The sequence below is a fragment of the Macaca thibetana genome, chromosome 1, assembly GCF_024542745.1.
Source record: "Macaca thibetana thibetana isolate TM-01 chromosome 1, ASM2454274v1, whole genome shotgun sequence".
Taxonomy (NCBI): Eukaryota; Metazoa; Chordata; class Mammalia; order Primates; family Cercopithecidae; genus Macaca; species Macaca thibetana.
Window position 1 is genome coordinate 215,004,304 of NC_065578.1, and position 21,059 is coordinate 215,025,362.

The following is a 21,059-nucleotide window of genomic DNA, read 5'->3' on the forward strand; positions in this document are numbered from 1 at the left end:
CTATATTACAAGGAATCTAAGAACAGAACTAAAAAATCCAGTTTCTTTCAAAACAACTACATTGTAGGCATATCATATAATCACAGTTTATTCTTTGTCTCATGAAAAAAACATAGCATGGCTTATCCCCCCTCTAATGTATTTAGCATTCCCATATTTCTTAAAGTACTCTATCCCTCAAAGAAGTCTCATTTCTATAAAATATTTTCAATAAACATTTCTGCCTTTCATATTTGAAGAAATGCTTCTGATCATTAAAATATTTATCAGAAGCCAATAAAACAAACATAAAATCTTTACACTTAAGAAATTTTTAAAAATCTGTCATCTCCTCAATAGTCTCCTTAAAACGCCAGAGGTAATCTATTAATTCTATGGTTTGTTTTTGTTTTTAAAGGCAAGAGATTCGTGGGAGAAAAAAAATTCTCAAAAAAGTAATAAATGCATAATGGGAAGAATTATCAATGCATACATACTGTAAAAATCCATACATTCTAATAAGTTATAGGAAATTTGACTTACAGTCTTTCCACAAAGAAAATGGGATATCTAAATGAATAGTATTTTTCACAATTTAATTTCTAACACAAAATTCTTTAAATTTCAAATGTTATGATTATAACATCTGTCCTCTAGTCACTTACTGTTAAAAAGGGATGTCTAGTGTTCTTTAATACTCTGCTTTCAGTAAGAGTGTGTGCCACTTCATCCTACAAAAGAAAAAAAAGCAAACCTTCAATATATGTTTTGAGAGCACCGATAATAATAATTTCACTATTTCTCTAAAATTGTAAGCGGTTAAGCCCAGAGATTGAAAAGGATTTTAAAACACAGTGGCATGCTTCCTTTACCACTCAGCATTCTCTCCACCAAAATACAAAAAAACTCAAATTAATGATTTAATTAATATGGCTGTATAAGTTCATATAAATTCAATCATACTTAATCAAAGTATATCAAGAATGTTATAAAAATCAGCCAGAAAATTATCAGGGAGAATTTATCAACTAATATTTCAACATGAGGTAATTTAATATCTCCATGTTTGTAATACATTTTATTCAGGGGGATGAAAGGATATATTTCACAATAAATATAGAATCTAAAAGTCTCCTACTTTAAAGAAATTCGTTATTAGAACACAGAATACACAAGCAATATTTAGTTCTAAATTACACATTTTAGAAATAGAAAGGAACAGAGTATAAAAATATATACCTTTCTGCTTGTGGCTTTTTGCTTTTTTATTTTGTATTTTAGAGACAAGTTCTTGCTCTGTTGCCCAGGATGGAGTACACTGGTACAATCATAGCTCACTCTAACCTTGAACTCCTGGACTCAAGCATTCCTTCTGCCTCAGCCTCCTGAGTAGCTGGGATTACAGATGTGAGGCGCCATGCCCAGCCTTATGCACTTCCTTATTTTTTTAGAGATAGGGTCTTGCTATGTTGCCCAGGCTGAGCTCAAATTCCTGAGGATCAAGCAATCCTCCAGCTTCAGACTCCCAAGTAGCTGAGACTACAGGATTTTTTTCCTTTGGTTGCAGGGGGGCGGGTGTTACACATTTTTTTTTAAATTCCAATAGGTTTTTGGGAAACAGGTGGTGTTTGGTTATAGGAATAAGTTCTTTAGTGGTGATTTCTGAGATTTCGGTGCACCCATCACCTGAGAAGCATACACCATACCAAATGTGTAGTCTTTTATCCCTCACTCTGCTTCCATCCTTTCCCCCAACTCCCCGAAGTCCACTGTATCTTTCTTATGCTTTTTCGTCCTCATAGCTTAGCTCCAGAGAATACAAGTTTAATGTGCATCTTTTTTTTTTTTTTTTTTGAGACGGAGTCTCACTCTGTTGCCCAGGCTGGAGTGCAGTGGCGGGATCTTGGCTCACTGCAAGCTCCGTCTCCCGGGTTTACGCCATTCTCCTGCCTCAGCCTCCCGAGTAGCTGGGACTACAGGCACCTGCCACCTTGCCCGGCTAGTTTTTTTTAGTAGAGACGGGGTTTCACCGTGTTAGCCAGGATGGTCTCGATCTCCTGACCTCGTGATCCGCCCGTCTCGGCCTCCCAAAGTGTTGGGATTACAGGCTTCAGCCACCACGCCCGGCCAATGTGCCTCTTTTTTAAAAAAAAAAAAAAAAAAGAAAAAGAAAAAAAGGCTCACAATCCTCCTACTGTAGGTGATCATTTTAAAATGTAAGTATATTTCAAACCAAAAATAAACTAAGAATGTTTTCCCCAACTTTGGGCATAATCTCATATTGCTATCAAAAGCAAACTAGTGTTTTCTCCAACATATGGAGAACTGGAGTTAATGTTTCATATTTCAGAAGTAACACTATCTTAAAGAAGAAACGAAAGGAAGATAACTGCTGAAGCTAACAGAGCATCTCTGTTCTTCAATTCTGGCAAGATCTTAAAGCCCTTGCTGAATCAATTTCTTAACACTATCAGAAAATCAAAATTAGATATAAGAAAGACATGAAAACCAAAACATCAGGACACTACATTATATTTGTTATCGTTATAAAAATATTTGACCTTAAACTCAAAAGATAGTAACTACATTAATCAAAGAAGCTAAGATCCTACAACCATTCCAGGAAGGTCACATCAATTGTGTCTGAACAGAAAGTATAATTAACAACAAGTGAAGGAAAGTATAAACATGAAATCATCTCAGTCTTAGTTGTTTTATAGGAGTCAGTTTTAAGTGCTCAATTTGAAAGCCACTGTCATATCGTACTATAGTTCGTAAGTTAATTAGAGTAGCAAACATTGCAAAACAAAATAAATCAGAAGCAGAAATGACACCAGAACTTACTGATTTCCAAATATACTGTGCCTAACATGATGGTAAGCATACAGCAGATACTTAATACATGTCTACTGAACTGAATTGTGTATCATAGGAAAGAATTCCAAGATGTCAAGTGTGCAAGAGTTCATTCATCCATTCATCCGTCCAGCCATCCAGCCACCCACCCAACTCCTTCAACACATATGCAACGAGTATCTTCTGGGTATTCATCTGCATATCAGAGACAGGACACTGAAAAAACAGACAAAATTCGCTGCTCTCATGGAGCTTCAATTCTACCTACATGGTGATCAGTGTTAACGGGAAAAACCAGAGAAGGGGATACTACTGTCAGTGAGCATCACAGAGGGAGTATGAAATACATGATTAAGCATTATACAAGTGGCTATTTTGTGATATACTGAACCAAGTCCATTCACTTAAAAAAAAACAACTGCTGATGTGCACTCACTAATTGCTAAGAAAAGTGCTGGTATAAAGTAACTTAATAAAAAGATAAGATTCCATTGCTCATGGAGTTCACAGGCTAGTGGAAAACACAAACAAGTAAATTATCCAACTTAAACAATTACTCCTTCTGATAAGTGGTATTAAGGAAAAAGTGGAGGTTATCCACTATTGTCAATGGGGCTGTAAGGGAAAACCAATGCTATTGGAAGAGTGTAAGTTGGGTATTGTGATGGTGTGGGACATGGAGAAAGTGATGGGGTGTGGGTGACATGTTTGTAAAAGTCTATTCATGTTCTTCCAAGAAGGATCAATTAGGAAAGTATTACAGTACCCCAAGAGAGAAGTGAGGATGGCTTGGACTACTATGGTGGCAGCAGGAACAAGAAAAAGGGGATAGTTTTGAGATATCAAGTTAACAGTAATAATATAAAAGTTATATGCCTCCAACATGAGAGTGAATCATAGAAATTTGTATAGGCAGTTCAGAAAGAAATTCAGAAGATAACATTTACATGTTATGGTTTAAGATGTTAAGTAATCTGGGTCAATAAATTAGGAAAAGACTAAGGAAAAGTATGTATGAAATTTATTTGGAAGTAGAAAAGATATTCTAGTGCCTTGAAAAATGTCAGTGAGGTATTACATTCTATTTTGTTAAAACAGCCTTATCACACATAATAGTTATTTCTCTAAATCACTTAGTAAGTTTCATAAGGGAAGACTTTTTTACCCCCTAAATTTGTAATCTGACCACATGCAAGGAACCACGTAAAGACGTATGGAGGCAAAAGCAAAAACAGTATTTCTTTGTTATGAGAATGGAACTGGAATGAACACCATGTACATATCAAAATGTATTTTCTAACATATTTTACAGCTGATCAGATTAGAATTTCTTCCCATTAATGCACATTTAATGGTACTGTATTTCACATACTAATTAGTTGCTGCTATGAAGATAAGGTATGCGCAAGCTAAAAAGTAAACACAGATGCCAATAATTTTTAATTACAGTTAAAAGCAACATGTCAAAACAAAAAGTTAAAAATAATAGTAGTAAAACAGTGACTAAAACAATGTGATGCCTTTCAAAAAATCCATTTGTTGATCATAGTTATAAAGAGTTCTAGCAATGCTTGGGTATGCAATATTTTTTTTTCATGGAAAAGCTTTTGAAATACAAATTTACATATATTATCCATGATAAAATACTAAATAACGAACTTTTAAATCTAATTTCTTTCATGGAAAGAAGCATTAGGGGAAATGGGATTTTATTTCTTGAGGCAGAGGAATAGTCTTCCTTTTAATATTTATTTTCCCGATCCTCTCCAATTTATCATTCACCCTCTACTACACATGATCTAAAGTTCTCCTTTCATTTGACCCTCTCAATGTTTTGTGGTAGTTAGGTTATTTGAGGGAATGAGGTGTAGGAGATGGCAAAGAAGAGGAGAAAAAGAAAATTTCTACTCTTAATTATCAAGAACACCATGAGTGTCATCTCCTTTAATCCCTGCACCAACTGATTCCACATCTAAGTTCAACATTAAAGGTCATTTCTACTTCAAAAAACTGCCTCCCATCTTCAAACAACCTACTATCTACTTCACTAGGTACTCTGCTCACATTATTTTCTCCCAAATTGACCACAAATCTAGTTGAAATCAAGACACATTCTGTCTAAACCATTTCCTTCATCCACCCAGAGCTATACTTGAGACCTAGAGGAAGACAGGAATCAGGTGGGAGAAACAGGAGGAAGAGGGTAGAGAAGTGTTACTTTGGCACATATTTTTTGATACATAATAGTTGTATACATTTCGGAGTTGTTTTCTGTTGTTTTGACACATTTCACATGTGTAATGACCAAATCAGGGTAATGGGGATATTCATCACCTCAAACCTTTAACTTTTCTTTATGCTGGAGACATTCAAATTCTTCTCTTCCAGCTATTTTTAAATACACAGTAGATGGTTGTTAACTATAGTCACCCTACTGAACTATCTAACACTAGGTCTTATTAGAACTGTACTTCTGTACCTATTAATCAACTTCATCTCCCCATCCCTCTGCCATTCCCAGCCTCTAGGAACAACCAATCTACTGTCTACCATGATGCAATCCCATTTTTTAGCTCCCACATAAGAACAAGAATGTGCAATACTTGTCTTTCTGTGCCTGGCTTATTTAACATAATGGGTTCCATTTCCATCAATGTTGCTGCAAGTGACATGATTACATTCTTTTTATGGCTAAATAATATTCCACTCTGTATGTTTATTTATCCTTTCAGTCATTGATGGGCACTTAGGTTGATCACATATTTTGGCTGTTGTGAACAGTGCTGCAATAAACCTAAGCGTGTAGATGTCTCCTCGATATCATGATTTTGTTTTGGATATATATATGGTAGTTCTATTTTTAGTTTTTGAGGAACTTTCATATAGTTTTCTATAGCTGCTATACTGATTTACATTTCCACCAACAGCATAGGAGAGTTCATTTTAGCATCCGTGATTTTTTGGTTTTTTTGGATAAAAGTCATTGTAACTGGGGTGAGATGATGATATGCTCAGGTCCCCACCCAAGTCTCATCTTGAATTGTAATCCTCATAATCCCTAAATGTTGAGGGAGAGACCTTCTGGGAGGTGACTGGATCAGGGGGGCAGTGTCCCCCAGACTGTTCTTGTGACAGTGAATGAATTCTCAGGAGATCTGATGGTGTTATAAGTGTCTGACAGTTTCTCCTTCACGCACTCGCTCTTTCTTCGCCTGACACCACGTAAGACATGCCTCTTCCCCCTTCCACCATGACTGTACGTTTCCTGAGGCCTCCCCGGCCATGCAGAACTGTGAGTCAATTAAACCTCTTTTCTTTATAAACTACCCAGTCTTGGGCAGTTCTTTATAGCAGTGTGAGAATGAACTAATACAGATGATATCACATTGTGGTTTGATTTGCATTTCCCTGATGATATGACACACTTTTACAAATTAAACTACAATGATTACCAGTGATTATTATTTACTTTTCCACTGTCTCAACAAGCCATATGTTAGCAACCTATACTTTTTTTTCCCCACCAGAGGAGAGATGTCACACTTATCAAGCTCTAAATTTTGGATTCTAACTTTTGTTTCTTGAAAACTTGAGTACTGGCCCAGATAATGACTTCTAATACTTCTTCCATTCACCAACTGTCAGACTGTTTTCTGTTCCTTGATTTCTATTCCTTTTTTCGAAGACTTCTCACCTTGATGGAGAAGATGAAAGCACCACTGTTCTTTGTTAACTACAAACATTATTGCACCTTTCTCGAGCATTGTGTTTGATACTTTGTTCTTGATGCTCCTGTTCCAAATATTCCTTAGATGGAGGGCTACATGAACTCCTTTGACTTCCATCATGATATAATCACTTTGGACTCCAGTCTTTCTTCTGACTCTCTCATTCACAGTATTGGGACAAGTTCACCTCTACCCTCTTAACTCTGTAGTTCACATCTAAAGATAAATTTACACAAACATATTGACTAACACTATTAGAATCTCCCACCAATCTCAGTTGAATCTTCTGAGGCCTCTTTCATCCATTGCTACTTAGGTCATTTTTCATTTTCTCAGGATGGTTGTTTCAACCCAGGCCTTCTCCCTTGCCTGGTATGTATACTTAAATGTACACACTAACCCTTACCTAGTCAAGCTACTAAGCTAAGACTAGAACCCAGGTCTGTGCTGACTTCCAAGCACAGAAGCTTTTCATTTATTTGTCTCTCTTTATCTCAACCTCACTCGTTCCCACTTTCAAAATGCGATCTTACTTCTTACTGAGAAGAGAAGCCATAAACATAACATTTAACACATTTGATCCCTCCTTCCTCCTGAAACAGGTTCTTCTCTTGGGTCCCAGGACATCCTAATCTCTTCATTTTCCTCCTCTTCAGTGACTGTCTTTCCTCAGTCTCAACTGCTGTGTCCTTTGCTCTGAAACCCTTATTCTGTAAGCATCTCCAGGGCTCAGTCCTCAGAATTCTCTTCACTGGGTACACTCTTCCTCTGGTGAACTCATTCAGACTATGGCTCTAATACAGGATATATGCTGACAGACTACCAAATTTATACCTCAAATTTAGACTTCTTTCCTAAACTCAAGAAATGCCTATTTGGCATGGATGTATAATCAATGACATAAACTGGAGTATCTAACGAAAACAGCAAATCTGACACGTCTAAAACCTAATTCCAAATCTCCCTTCAAAAAGTTTCTTCTGCAGTCAACTTCATTGCAGTGAATGGCAACACCGTGCTTTCAGTTGCTTAGACCAAACGTCTTAACAAAGATCTCCAACTCCTTTTTTTTTCCACCCATACTCTACATTCAATCTGTCAGGCAATCCTGTTGGTTCTTCATCAAAATACACCCAAGATCTCATTATCATCACTACCTCCACTGCTACTACCCTAGTACAAGCCACTATCATCAATTATCTAGATTACTGCTGTAATTAGCAAACTATCTGCTTCCAATCCACAGTCTATTGTCAACACTGCAGCCAAAATGATACTGAAAACTAGGTTGTGTAACTACACAGCATAAAAATTTCCAAAGGCTTCCCACTTGATTTACAGTAAAACCCAATATCCTTACAAACAATCCTATACCATTCTTGTTCCACACCATGCTAGACTCCTAGCTATTCAAAGAATATGTTAGAATGTGCTAAGTAAGCTCCCTTCCTCAGGGCCTTCTCAATTGCTATTTCCCCCTGCTGGAACATTCTTCCTTCAAAATATCTAAAGGACTTGCTTCCTGATCTCCTTCAAAAGCTTGCTGAAATTTCACCTCTCAGTGAGCCCTTCCATAATCATTCTATTTAAAACTGCATTAAGTCCCAAAAATCACTACCATCATTATTCCTTATTTCCCTACTCCAGTTTTCTCTGTAGTGTGGATTAGTTTCTTACATACTCTATGGTTTATTTATTTATCACGTGTATTATTTATTCTCTAATTCCTGACTTGAATATAATTTCCCACAGGAGAGGAGTTTGTCAGTTGTATTCTTTCAAATGGTCCCAGTGCCTAGAGCAGTACCTAGCAAATAACTAGGTGTTCGACATATATTTATTGAAATAATGAGTGAATGAACTAGTAAATAATGAATGATCTTGTTACATGCTGCTGAAGAAAAGAAGCTACACGAACTGCATGAAATAATTCTAGAACATAAATCAATGAAATCATACTCCCAATAGAACAATGACAGTTGATGAAGGTATAGCAAATCAAACCATTATCTGCTTCTTACAATAAACTACAATCATTGATGCAATGTTTAATATGCAGGTTCAAAAGATTACGAAAGAAGAGAACAAAGTAACTGGCTGATCACGTTAAGAGATTTTGGTTAAGATTCACCAGTAAGAACTTAAGAGTCCAAGGAAAAAGAGATGCCAGTAATCAAGCAAATGCATTGGGCTGTTATTTTAATGGCAGAAAAAGGGTAACACATCAGGTCTGGGTTGCCCAAACTCTACATATTCCCAGAAAAGTCAATCTTCAGAATTGGCCCTTGGCCAACTCCTGGGAAATGAATTCTGAGCCTCTGAAATATTCTGCCTGGTCAGCGTATTTTTGTATGTTGGAGTTCTTGGGCCACATGGTACCAGTTTGACTAGATAGTTTATGCTAACAACAGGATGCATGTTTAACACTTCGTGCCTGATTTTGCTCTGAGAGGTTGGAATCTGAGCATCTCAGGGCAGTCATGCAGCTACTGCTTGCCTATATGACTGACTTCCAATAAAAACCCTGGACACCAAGGCTCAGGTAAGCTTCTTTAGTTGACAACACTTCACAGCTGGGAGAAGTAAGTGCATCTGTGATAGTTAATTTTATGTGTCAACTTGACTGGATTAAGGAATACCTAGAGAACTGGTAAAGCATTACTAATAGATGTGCCTGTGTTTCCAGAGGAGACTGGAATGTGAATTGATGGACTCAGTGAGGAATATTCACCCACAATGTTAGCAGACAACATCCAATCAACTAGGGACCCAAATAGGGACTAAAAAAGCAAAGAAAAGGTGCTCTCCTGGAACTGGACACTCTTCTTCTCCTGTCCTTGGACACCAGAACTCTAGGCTCTCTGACATTTGGACTCCAGGATTTATACCAGCAACTCCATAGTTTCCCACCAAAACCCAGGTTCCCAGCCTCAGAGTAAGAATTACACTATCAGCTTCCCAGGTTCTGAGGCTTTGGAACCTGGACTGAGATACGTTACCAGCATCCCAAGGTCTCCAGCTTCCAGATGGCCTGTCTGGGGAATTTTCAGCCTCCATGATCACATAAGCCAATTTCTCAGTGAATCCTCTCTCATATATGTATATGTATCTGATTGGGTCTCTCTGGAGACCCTTGACTTCACCACATCATCCATGTGACTCCACTGGAAGAAGATACCTTAAAGCTTGCACTTGGTTTCTCCAGGATTTTGCTCCATGTGGTTTTCCCTTTGCTGATTTTAATCTGTACCTTTTCACTATCATAAATAATAACCATGAGTCTTTTCTGAGTCTTGTGAGTCATGACTCACTGAGCCTGAGAGTGGTCTTAGGGACAGCTGACACAGTTGGCATCATAAGTAGGACTCATTAAAGCATGGCAAAAACATTGTTTCGAAAAAGGAAGAATGACAGGGCAGACAATGATAAACTCTGATGCCTAAATGGGTATACAGTCACCAATGGCATGAGACGGCAGCTGTACTGTGCTAAGTTACTACATATAGAAGTTGTCAATGGAATTTAGAAATGACACACCAAAATCTCAAGGACTTAGATCACTGGATACACAAAGAAATGCAAAATGATGAGAAACAAGCTAAATACACAATCCACTGGTAACCTGTATTTTTTTCCCCACATGTAAGATTTTTATTCCAATTTGATTTGCATTTCAAAGGAAATTATAAAATGTATCCACTTTTTTTTAAGACAAAAATTTAATTATAAAACATGATAAACTTCCAGGTTAAAATTAGGCTGCTTGGAATAACAAACTCTTAAATCACCATTTTCCACCTCCACACCAAGAATAACCATCTAATCAACCATACTGTAACAGCAAGAGAGCACTGAGACTTGAGTAAATAGGAAAACTAAAGAGCTCTTCCAGCCCCAGACCATGAACATTTTTATGCCTTCTTATAGTGAACGGCAACCACATCATCACCAAAAGTTAAGTCATAACCATTTCACCATACTTAACTTCTCTTATAAAATATGTTTCTTTGTCATCCCATTTCTGTATGTGAATGAGTTTGTCTCTATCCAGACTAACAACAAACTTGCAGTTTCTGTCATCTGTAGTGGTTTTATCAAACTCTTCTCCCAGATGGAAACTAACTTCTGTGTTCTTGAACATACTTCGAATCCTGATCACCACCTTTTGTCTCCTTCTTGACTGATAATTACTGTTGGTTTGTTCACATTTCCCACCTGCCTAGTGACAAAGCCCATGCCTAGAGCCTTCTTCATGTACTCATCAAAGTTCTGTCGGCCAGCTTCCAAGTATTACAGAAAGCCTCCTCCATCCTTGCCCTTTCCCCACTTTAGAGACAGAAGTGAGGAGCTTCTGGTCTTATTGCCACTGCAGTCTGTTTTTTTTTTTTCTTTGAGAGGGAGTCTCGCTCTGTCTCCCAGGCTGGAGTGCAGTGGCATGATCTCGGATCACTGCAACCTCTCCCTCCCGGGTTCCAGTGATTCTCCTGCCTCAGACCCTCAAGTAGCTGGGATTACAGGCGCACGCCACCAAGCCAAGCTAGTTTTCTGTATTTTTAGTAGAGACAGAGTTTCACCATGTTGGCCAGGCTGGTCTCAAACTCCTGGCCTTGAGTGATCCACCCGTCTTGGCCTCCCAATGTGCTGGGATTACAAATGTGAGCCACTGCGCCTGGCCCAGTGTACCGTATTTTAAAACAGCTAAAATGAAAGTAAAAGAGAGTGTTAAGGAAATCCTGATGCTCAAAAAGCTCAGATTTTGGTTAACCTGAGTTATGACTGTTAGCCTCCAGGATACAACCCAGTGGAAAATTATGCTGGAAAAAAAAACAGACAGCATTTCTATGGCCTTTGACTACCAGGAACATTGTCCAAATGGTGGGTGACAAAACCATGATACTACTGGAAGCAGGGGTTATGTGTGAAGGAGCTATCTCGCCTTGTGAATTGGTATTCATCGGGTTCCTGAAAAACAATTAAGAAAATAGATAGTGAGAGTGACTAACTTGGAAACAGTATCTTTGATTCTGAATGTTGCAGAATGAAGAAGTCTACTTGGGGTTGATGCAGGAACCACAACTTACTACTGAACAATCATAGATGGTTGTACACGATCCAAACACACAACAGATTGTTCCTAAAGGGACAGCTAGTCTGGTGGACAGGGTAAAAGCCATTGTAAAATTTGTTTACCCTGAAAAGGGAAATGGTCCTTCCCCTCCTTTAAATGCCAAGTGGCACTCCATACATGACATAGCTGATAAGCTGCATACGCAAACCATGCTGGATTAACTTCATGGTCATCAAGATGTTTGTTCATCCTTAATATGCCCTTTAGATCATGGTAAATACTGTGACTAAAAGGGCCCCTCTATGACGGCATCTGATATAACTGCTGCAAAATCTATCAATGATCCAAGAAATGTGTTGGATTTGTTGTCTCAGCTTCTTACTATGGGTCTTACAGATGCTAAGAAAATAAGACTGAATCACAAGTGAATGGGTAAAGACAAAACAGACAGTCAAGGAAGTCCCAAGCAGGATGAAATTTTAAACGGTTACTAAGAGATGGGATGAATAAAATGGACACTGATGTTAACACAAAGGTCTTAATGCTGCATTATCAGAAGTTAGGCTTACCAATGGGAGCTCCTCTTAGTCCCCCAACACTGAAGGGCCCTAAACAAACACACTCTATGTACCCTAATTTCAAGCAATGCACCAAGCTGGGAGGCAAAAATGACAATGAAGAACCTCAGTTCAAATCATCAGAGGTGATGGGCTACCAAATTAATCAGGATGAGGACTGACACAGAACCAGGGTTTTTTTTTTAAAGTAATCTCCAAGTAAGAACTGAAGGCCATAAGCACACCTGTAGGTACAATAGAAGGTAAAAAGGAAAGCTTCCAGAGGTTCCTGACACAAAATTCAGTGCCTCTGATTCCAAAACCTATTGGTAAAGTCCTAGCAGGGGCAATAATTAGAAAGACAGGATATGAAGATGAAATGGTTGACAGGATTAAATTAAAATTTGGATGAAAATTAGTATGTTTGAATGAATCATGTGAAGTACTTGCATCCACATTACCTGAGAGTGTTTTGGGGAAGGATATTATTCTGACCAGGGAAAGCTTCAGCTACTATACTGCAGAAAGCTTGCTAGTTTTCCCTTCAGTCAGAACATGCTAAATGAGAATCTATGGAACTTCCCCAGCTCACATAGGTTGTTAATTTGAAACAGTATCATGGTTGACCAAAAGAGATTTAGCACATTAATTAACAACACGTTCAACACTGGAGTGCTATTACCAACAAATTCTCTGTGTCGTGCATGAAAAAGGTGAATGGCTCATGAAAACTCACAGCAGATAATCAAGACTTGAATAATGTAGTGTCATCTACAGCATCAGCAGTCTCTGACATGGTTTCAGAAGTTCTCAAAATAAAACAACCTAAAAGAGACATACTCAGCCAGACATAGTGGCTCACACCTGTAATCCCAGCACTTTGGGAGGCCAAGGCAGGAGGATCACTTGAGTCCAGGAGTTCGAGACTAGCCTGGGTAACAAAGTGAGACCCTGTTTAAATTTTAAAAAAAGAGAGAGAGAGAGAGAGACTGATTGTTGTGCCAATACTTTTTCTTGGTCCCAATCTCAGGAAAAAACCAACTGCAGTTTGCCTTCAAGTGGGAATGATCCCAATTTACACTTACGGCACTGCTACAGGTTTATCTGCATTCATCAGCTTACTATTATAATTTGTTTTGAAGGGATTTTGACTTGATACAGGTCCAGAATACAATAATATACTACAGTGATGACACGATGACAGTACCGGAAACCTAAGAACAAGCTAGGGCTGACCTGAAAATAGTGGTGGCTCACAGGAATACCACAGGCTAGAGGATAAATCCAGCAAACACCCCAGGGTCTACCAAACTGAAATTCTTACGAATAACCTGGGCAGGAACCACCCATAACATTCTACAGGCAACTAAAATTAAATAGCTGTTATTACATAACCATGAAAGTAAGCAAGAAGCATCCACTGCACCTGGTTTGTTTGAGTTTTGCAGAAGAAAAATTCTGTATCTGGGGACTAGTGCTAAATTCAATCCGTAAAACTACCTGAAAGGACACACATGAATGGAGACCTAAACAACAGCAGGCTATTATCTAAGTTGCAGTGGATCAATTAATGCCTTTGGGTCCTTATGATATACACTCAGATATGATTTTAGAAGTATCTGCAACTCATACTTAAACAGACTGGAGCTTATGGCAAAAAGCTCATGAATGCTGTCCAGCAGCAACCACTGGGATCGTGGGCCAGACAAGAAAGTATAGAACACATCATTAGAGAGATGATAAAAGAGAACACATCATTAGAGAGACGATGCTACTGGGCATTAACTGAAACTGTCTTTATGACTAAAGGATATAACATAATCTTAAAACTTAAAATACCCATGTCTTGGGTAATGTCAGAGAAACACTCTAACGAGTACCTATAACAAAATGAAAATGGCTTAACAGGAATGTGCTAAGGAATGCAAGAAGATACTTACCATATTCGATAGAAGAAAACCTTTTTTTTTTTTTTAAAAGACAGGGTCTCACTTTGTATCACCCACTCTGAATACAGTTGGGGCAATCACAACTCACTGCAGTCTTGACCTCCCAGGCTCAAGCAATCCCACATCTCAGCCAACTGAGTAGCTAGTATTACCAGGTGCATGCCACCACACCTGGATAATTTGTATTTTTTGTAGAGATGAGGGTCTCACTATGTTGCCCAGGCTGAGTCTGAACTCCTAGACTCAAGCGATTCTCCTGCCTTGGCCTCCCAAAGTGCTGAGATTATAGCCATGAGTCATCACACTTGGCCTCCTCTTTTCTTCTAGACCAACTTTGGAACCATCTGTGAAGCTACCAGATCCTATTGCCACATCCTACTTTTCAAATGTTAGTGTCTCACAAAGAACTGACCACCAAAAAGTGGTTTGTTTTACAGATGATGGCAGTTCAAAGGTGATCAGCCAACATCCTGTTTGGAAGGCTGTCACACTATGACTGACTGGTGTGAAACTGATCGAAGAACAAATCAGCTCAAAGGGCTCAGTTGTACACTGTTTTCCTTGCAATGATGGAAGAACTAAACAAACATAACCCTGATGTGTGGATGTACACCCATGAATGGGCTGTGGCCATTTGCCTGGCCATATGGTCAGGCTGATAGGCAGTGAAAAACTAGACTATTAAATGCATGTGCCAGGCATGGTGGCTCATGCCTGTAATCCCAGCACTTTGGGAGGCTGAGGCAGGTGGATCACCTGAGGTCAGGAGTTTGAGACCAGCCTGACCAACATGGTGAAACCCCATCTCTACTAAACACAAAAAGTTAGCCAGGTGTGGTGGTGAATGCCTGTAATCTCAGCTACTTGGGAGGCTGAGGCAGGAGAATCTCTTGAACCTGGGAGGCGGAGGTCGCAGTGAGCTGAGTTTGTGTCACTGCATTCCAGCCTGGGCAACAAGAGCGAAACCCCATCTCAAAATAGATAAATAAATAAAATAAATAATAAATGGATGGATTATTAATAGGAGAATCTCTTGAACCTGGGAGGTGGAGGTTGCAGTGAGCTGAGTTTGCGTCACTGCATTCCAGCCTGGGCAACAAGAGCGAAACCCCATCTCAAAATAGATAAATAAATAAAATAAATAATAAATGGATGGATTACTAATGAGGCATGGCTCTATGAGAAGCATTATGGGAATTTAAGGAGTGAATTAAAGTAGGACATGCTGATGGTCATCAAAACAACTTCTTTCAGGATCAGGAGATGATTGGAACCAGCAAGTGGATGTCCCAGCATGCTTGTCTGAGGTGGCTATCTGGGTCCCCAAAATGAGTAGATATGGGAGATATGCAGCAATGCAGAGATGGGCTGGCCAGTGATGTATTCCTCTTGTACCCTCTGATGCACAAAATTCCAGAAAGAGCCATCCTGTCTGCCAGAAAGGGAGAGAGAGACTGCAGATGACTATGGCATATATTCCCAAGAAAAAAGTCCCCCCACTCCCATACATAGTTGGCAAGTACACTACACTGAGCTACTGCCACTATCCCCAGGAGACTATAAATGGTCATTCTTGGAAATAGACATTTACACTGGATTGAGCTTTGCATAACCAATGGTAGATACAAAAGCTCAAAATACTGTAAGATGACTGGAACAGAAGGTACTGCGCCCCCACCAAGTTACATGTCTTCAGACCAAAGAACATACTTTATAGCCCATACTATCCAAAAACAAGCAAAGAGGTTATCGTATCAAATAGACGTATCATGTCAGATATCATCCTCAGAGTAACAGTCTGATAGAGAATAGGAATGGGAAACAGAAACATTTGTTGGCTAAACAAATGTATGCTTCACAAATGTATGCTCACACTCAACCTGAGGATGGCTAAAGGAAGGTCCCCGCTCCATAGATTCCTCCACTTTTCTGGACATGGGGAAGAAGGGGTGGAGGAGCATGATGTTATCACTACGGAATTCTTAGCTACATCACCTCAACTTTCCTTTCTCCTACATAATGCAGTGGTCCTGGGAGTGGCAAGACAATTGTGGATGCCCAAAGCAGGAATGATTCCTAAGCAAGAAACTCTAATTAGACTTTTCAACCATTATTCCAGAACTCCTAAGGGCCTAATGGGATGGACTGTGCCTTCACCCCATGTGGAGCTGACAGTGAATGCAGCTGCACTGCCTAGTAGTCAAGAGAGTCCTCTAGCTCGGTAACCATGCAATTCAACTCTGAAAGAGTATGAAGGCACTGGGGAAGAGGCACTTAGTAGACTACTATTACTGCAGGCAATCTGATTCAGATATCCCTTCCAAAGGTGGAAAAGTTCACATTTCTGGGTACCTGACTGTATTCATTTCCTGTGGCCTCTATAACAAAATACCACCAAAACTTGATGGCTTAAAACAACAAAAAATTGGCCATGCGCGGTGGCTCACACCTGTAATCCCAGCACTTTGGGAGGCTGAGGTGGGCAGATGACCTGAGGTCAGGAGTTTGAGACCAGGCTGACCAACATGGAGAAACCCCGTCTCTACTAAAAATACAAAATTAGCCAGGCCCGGTGGTACACGCCTGTAATCCCAGCTACTCAGGAGGCTGAGGCAGCAGAATCCCTTGAATCCAGGAGGCAGAGGTTGCAGTGAGCCGAGATCGTGCCATTGAACTCCAGCCTGGGCAATAAGAGCGAAACTCCATTTCAAAAAACAAAACAAAACAAAACAAAAAAATCACAAAAAATTTCTCATAGTTCTGGAGACCAGAAGTACAAAATCAAGACTGGCAGAGACATGATCCCTCCAGAGGCTCTGAAGAAGAATCCATTCCATGCCTTTCTCTTAGTTTCTGGAAGCTGCTGGAGGTCCTTGACATTTCCTGGCTTGAAGCTGCATCACTCCAACCTCTGCCACCTTTATGTCACCTTCTCCTCTGTGTAGGTGAAATCTCTATCTGCATCACTCCAACAAGGATGCTTCTCATTAGATTTAGGTCCCTCCCAGATAATCGAGGATGATCTACTTAAGATTCTTAACTTAATTTTATCTGCATAACTATATATGCATATACCCTTTTTCCAAATACAGCAAGAGTTAATAGGTTCCAGGGAATAGGATGTGAACATACTATTTTAGGGGCTACCACTCAACCCACTATAGTTCATTCCATCCTAACATTCACCCCATCCCAATATCCCCAAAAGTCTCAAAAGTCTCAACCAATACAGTATCAAGTCTAAGTCCAAAATCTCATTTAAGTATCATCAGCTCACAAGTCCCAAGTGTTATCATCCAATCAGGAATGGGTGAGACTCTGTACATAATCCATCCTGGGACAAAATTCCTCTAAATCTGTGGACTTCTCACACTAGAAAACAAGTTATTTGCTTCCAAAACACAATGGTAGAAAGGCCTAGGATAGATATTCCAATTCAGAAAGGGAGAAGATGGAAGAAATAAAAACATCACTGATTCCAAGCAAGTTCTAAACCCAGCAGGGGAAATTCGATTTCAAGGTCTATAACTAATCCTCAGTAATTTGCATTTCTATCCTCTAGGCCCATGGTGGCTCCATCAACTTCTGCCTTTGCAACCCTGGTGGCTCCATCACCCTCTGTCTCTGGCCACCAATTCATTCTTGTTGTTTTGTTTTGTTTTTTTTAAACTATAACATGCTTTCAGCTGACATCCATCAACTATACCATTTCTTTTACAATGACAGGGTTTTTAACATTTTCCGTCTGTTCTGTAACCATACTTGAGTCTTCGGTGCTTTGTCTTTTGATAAATTCTAAAAACTGAACACTAATTTGGTGTTTGCGATGGTATAAGTAAATGAATATTATTCATGGGACAACCAAATAGCATGGTCAGACCTGTAATGAAGGAAAGGTTACACTACATCAATAGACCTGGGCTTCTCAAGAAACAATGTTTCATGTCTCAACCAAATAGCCTTTTTTTCCTCCCCCATACAGGCATACTTCAGGTTTCGTTCCAGACCACCACAACAAGAGTATTGCAATAAAACAAGTCACACTAACTTTGTGGTGTCCCAGTGCATATAAAAGTTATGTTTACACTACACTATACTGTAGTCTATTAAGTGTGCAACAGCACTATGTCTAAAGAAATGTACATACCTTAATTTAAAAATACTTGATTGCCAAAAAAAGCGAAGGGTCATCTGAGCCCTCAGCAAGTCGTTATCTTTTTGCTGGCAGAAGGTCTTGTCTTGATGCTGATGGCTGCTGAGTGATCAGGGTGGCAGTTGCCAAAGGTGAGAGTGACTGTGGCAATTTCTTTTTTTTTTCTTTTTTTTTTTTTTTTTTTTGAGACGAAGTCTTGCTCTGTCACCCAGTGGCACGATCTTGGCATTCAAGCAATTCTCAAGCCTCAGTCTCCCAAGTAGCTGGGATTACAGGCACCCGAAATCACACCCAGCTAATTTTTGTATTTTTAGTAGAGACAGGGTTTCACCATGTTGGCCAGGCTAGTCTTGAACTCCTGACCTCAAGTTATCTGCCTACCTTGGCCTCCCAAAGTGTTGGGATTACAGGCATGAGCCACCATGGCCGGTGTGGCAATTTCTTAAAATGAGAAAACAATGAAGTTTACCATATTGGCTTTTTCTTCCAAGAAAAGTTTCTCTTTCTCATGCCATGCTGCTTACCCACAACAAAACTTTCTTCACAATTGGAGTCAATCCTTTCACAACCTGCCACTGCTTTATCAACTAACTTTATGTAAGATTCTAAATCCTTTGCTGTTATTTCAGCAATGTCCGTGGCATCTTCTCAAAGAGTAGATTCTATCTCAAGAAACCAGTTTATTTGCTCAACCATAAGAAGCAAATCCTCATTTGTTCATGTTTTATCATGGACCTGATAAAATTCAGTCCTATCTTCAGGCCCCACTGCTAATTCTAGTTCTCTTGCTATTTCTACCACATCGGCAGTTACTTCCTCCACTGGAGTCTTGAACTCCTCAAACTCATCCACGAAGATTGGAATCAACTTCTTACAAACTCCTATTAATGTTGATATTCTGACCTCCTTCCATGAAGCCTGAATGTTTTTCAAGACATCTAGAATGGTGAATCTTTCCCAGAAGGATTTCAATTAACTTTCCCCAGATCTATCAGCAGAGGAATTACTATCTATGGCAGTAATTACTATCTATTACAAAATGTATTTCTTAAATAATAAGACTTGAAAGTTGAAATAATGGGTTGCAGAATGGACATTGATAATGAGCTGCAGAACTGACACTGGGTCAGCAGGCATAAAAACAACATTCATCTCCTTGTATATCTCCATCAGAGCTTTTGCATAACTGGTGCATTGTCAATGAGCAGTAATATTTAAAAAGGAATCTTTTTTTCTGAGAAAGTCTCCACAGTGGGCCTAAAATATTCAGTAAAACATACTGTAAGCAGATGTGTTTGTCATCCAAGCTTTGTTGCTTTACTGATAGAGAACAGGCAGTGCAGAGTTACCATAATTCTTAAGGGCCCTAGGATTTTTGAAATGGTAAAGAAGCAATGGCTTCAACTTAAAGTCACCAACTGCATAGCCACTACTGAGAGAGTCAATCTGCCCTTGGAAGCTTTAAAGCCAGGCACTAACTTCTCCTTTCTAAGGAAGTCCTAGGTTCATCTACGAGGAAAATCTGTGGTTTTGTGTAGTCATCTTCACCAATTATTTAGCTAGATCTCTGGATAACTTGCTGCAGCTTCTGTGTCAGCACTCGTGGTTTCACATTGCACTTTTATGCTATAGAGATGGTGTCTTTCCTTAAACCTCACACACCAACCTTTCCTAGCTTCCAACTGTTCTTCTGCAGCTTCCTCACCTCTCTCACCCTTCACAGAATTGGGAGAATTAAGGCCTTGCTCTCGATTAGGCTTTGGCTTAAGGGAATGTTACAGCTGGTTTGATCTCCTATCAAGACCACTCGAACTTTTTCCACATCAGTAATGAGTCTGTTTTGCTTGTTTATCATCAAATACAAGGGATCCCTAATAAGATTATCGAAGACTTCTCATCAGAAACACTGAAGGCCAGAAGGCGACTGGTTGATACATTCAAAGTGCTGCAGGAAAAAAAGTAAAGCAAGAATCCAGCAAAACTATCTTTCAAAAATGAGGGAGGTATTAAGACAGTCCTAGGTAAACAGAAACTGAGGGAGTTCATTAGCACTGGACCTGTCATACAAGAAAAGCTATAGTGAGTCCCTTCAGGTTTAAATATAAACCTGTGACTTTAGACAGTCACTTAAAGCCAGATGAAGAATTAAAGATCTGGTAAAGCTAAATACATAAAAATTATAAAAGCTAGCATTACTGTAAGTTTGTGTTGTAATACCACTTTTTGATTTCTACATGATTAAAGAGACTCACGCATTAAAAAATTAGTTGTCTCGTTTTTGGACACACAATGCATAAAGATGCAATTTAAAGACACCACCAATTGAAAGGAGTGAGTACAGAATTGTAAAGAAGTAGAGTTTTTGAGGGTTAGTAAAGTTCAGGTGGTATAAATTCAAATTAGAGTACTATAACTTCCACCAATTGAAAGGAGCGAGTACAGAATTGTAAAGAAGTAGAGTTTTTGAGGGTTAGTAAAGTTCAGGTGGTATAAATACAAATTAGAGTACTGTAACTTCAGGATATTAAATATAATCTATACAAAGAAAATAGCTACAGAATATACACAACAGGAAATGAGAAGAGAATTAAAATGTTTCACTCAAAAATCAATTAAACACAAAAGAAGGCATTTATGTAGAATCAATTAAACACAAAAGAAGGACAAAAAGCAATGAGGCATATAGAAAATAAATAGCAAAAAGACAGAAGTAAGTCCTTATCAGGACTCACTTTAAATGTAAATGGATTAAACTCTCCAATCAAAAGA

At 39.0% G+C, this 21,059-nt stretch overlaps 1 protein-coding gene and 1 pseudogene across 7 annotated transcripts in view; both read right to left on the bottom strand.

The window, feature by feature from the left end:
* The window catches only part of AKT3 (AKT serine/threonine kinase 3), a 362,334-nt gene that overhangs the window by 117,529 nt on the left and 223,746 nt on the right, over positions 1-21,059 (bottom strand). For all 7 annotated transcript variants that reach the window (XM_050771497.1, XM_050771487.1, XM_050771516.1 and 4 more), the window contains one exon: positions 645-710. In XM_050771497.1, coding sequence (XP_050627454.1) covers positions 645-710 — 66 coding nt within the window. The remainder of the gene's footprint in view (positions 1-644; positions 711-21,059) is intronic.
* Positions 664-13,046, bottom strand: LOC126943119 (fatty acid-binding protein, brain-like; annotated as a pseudogene).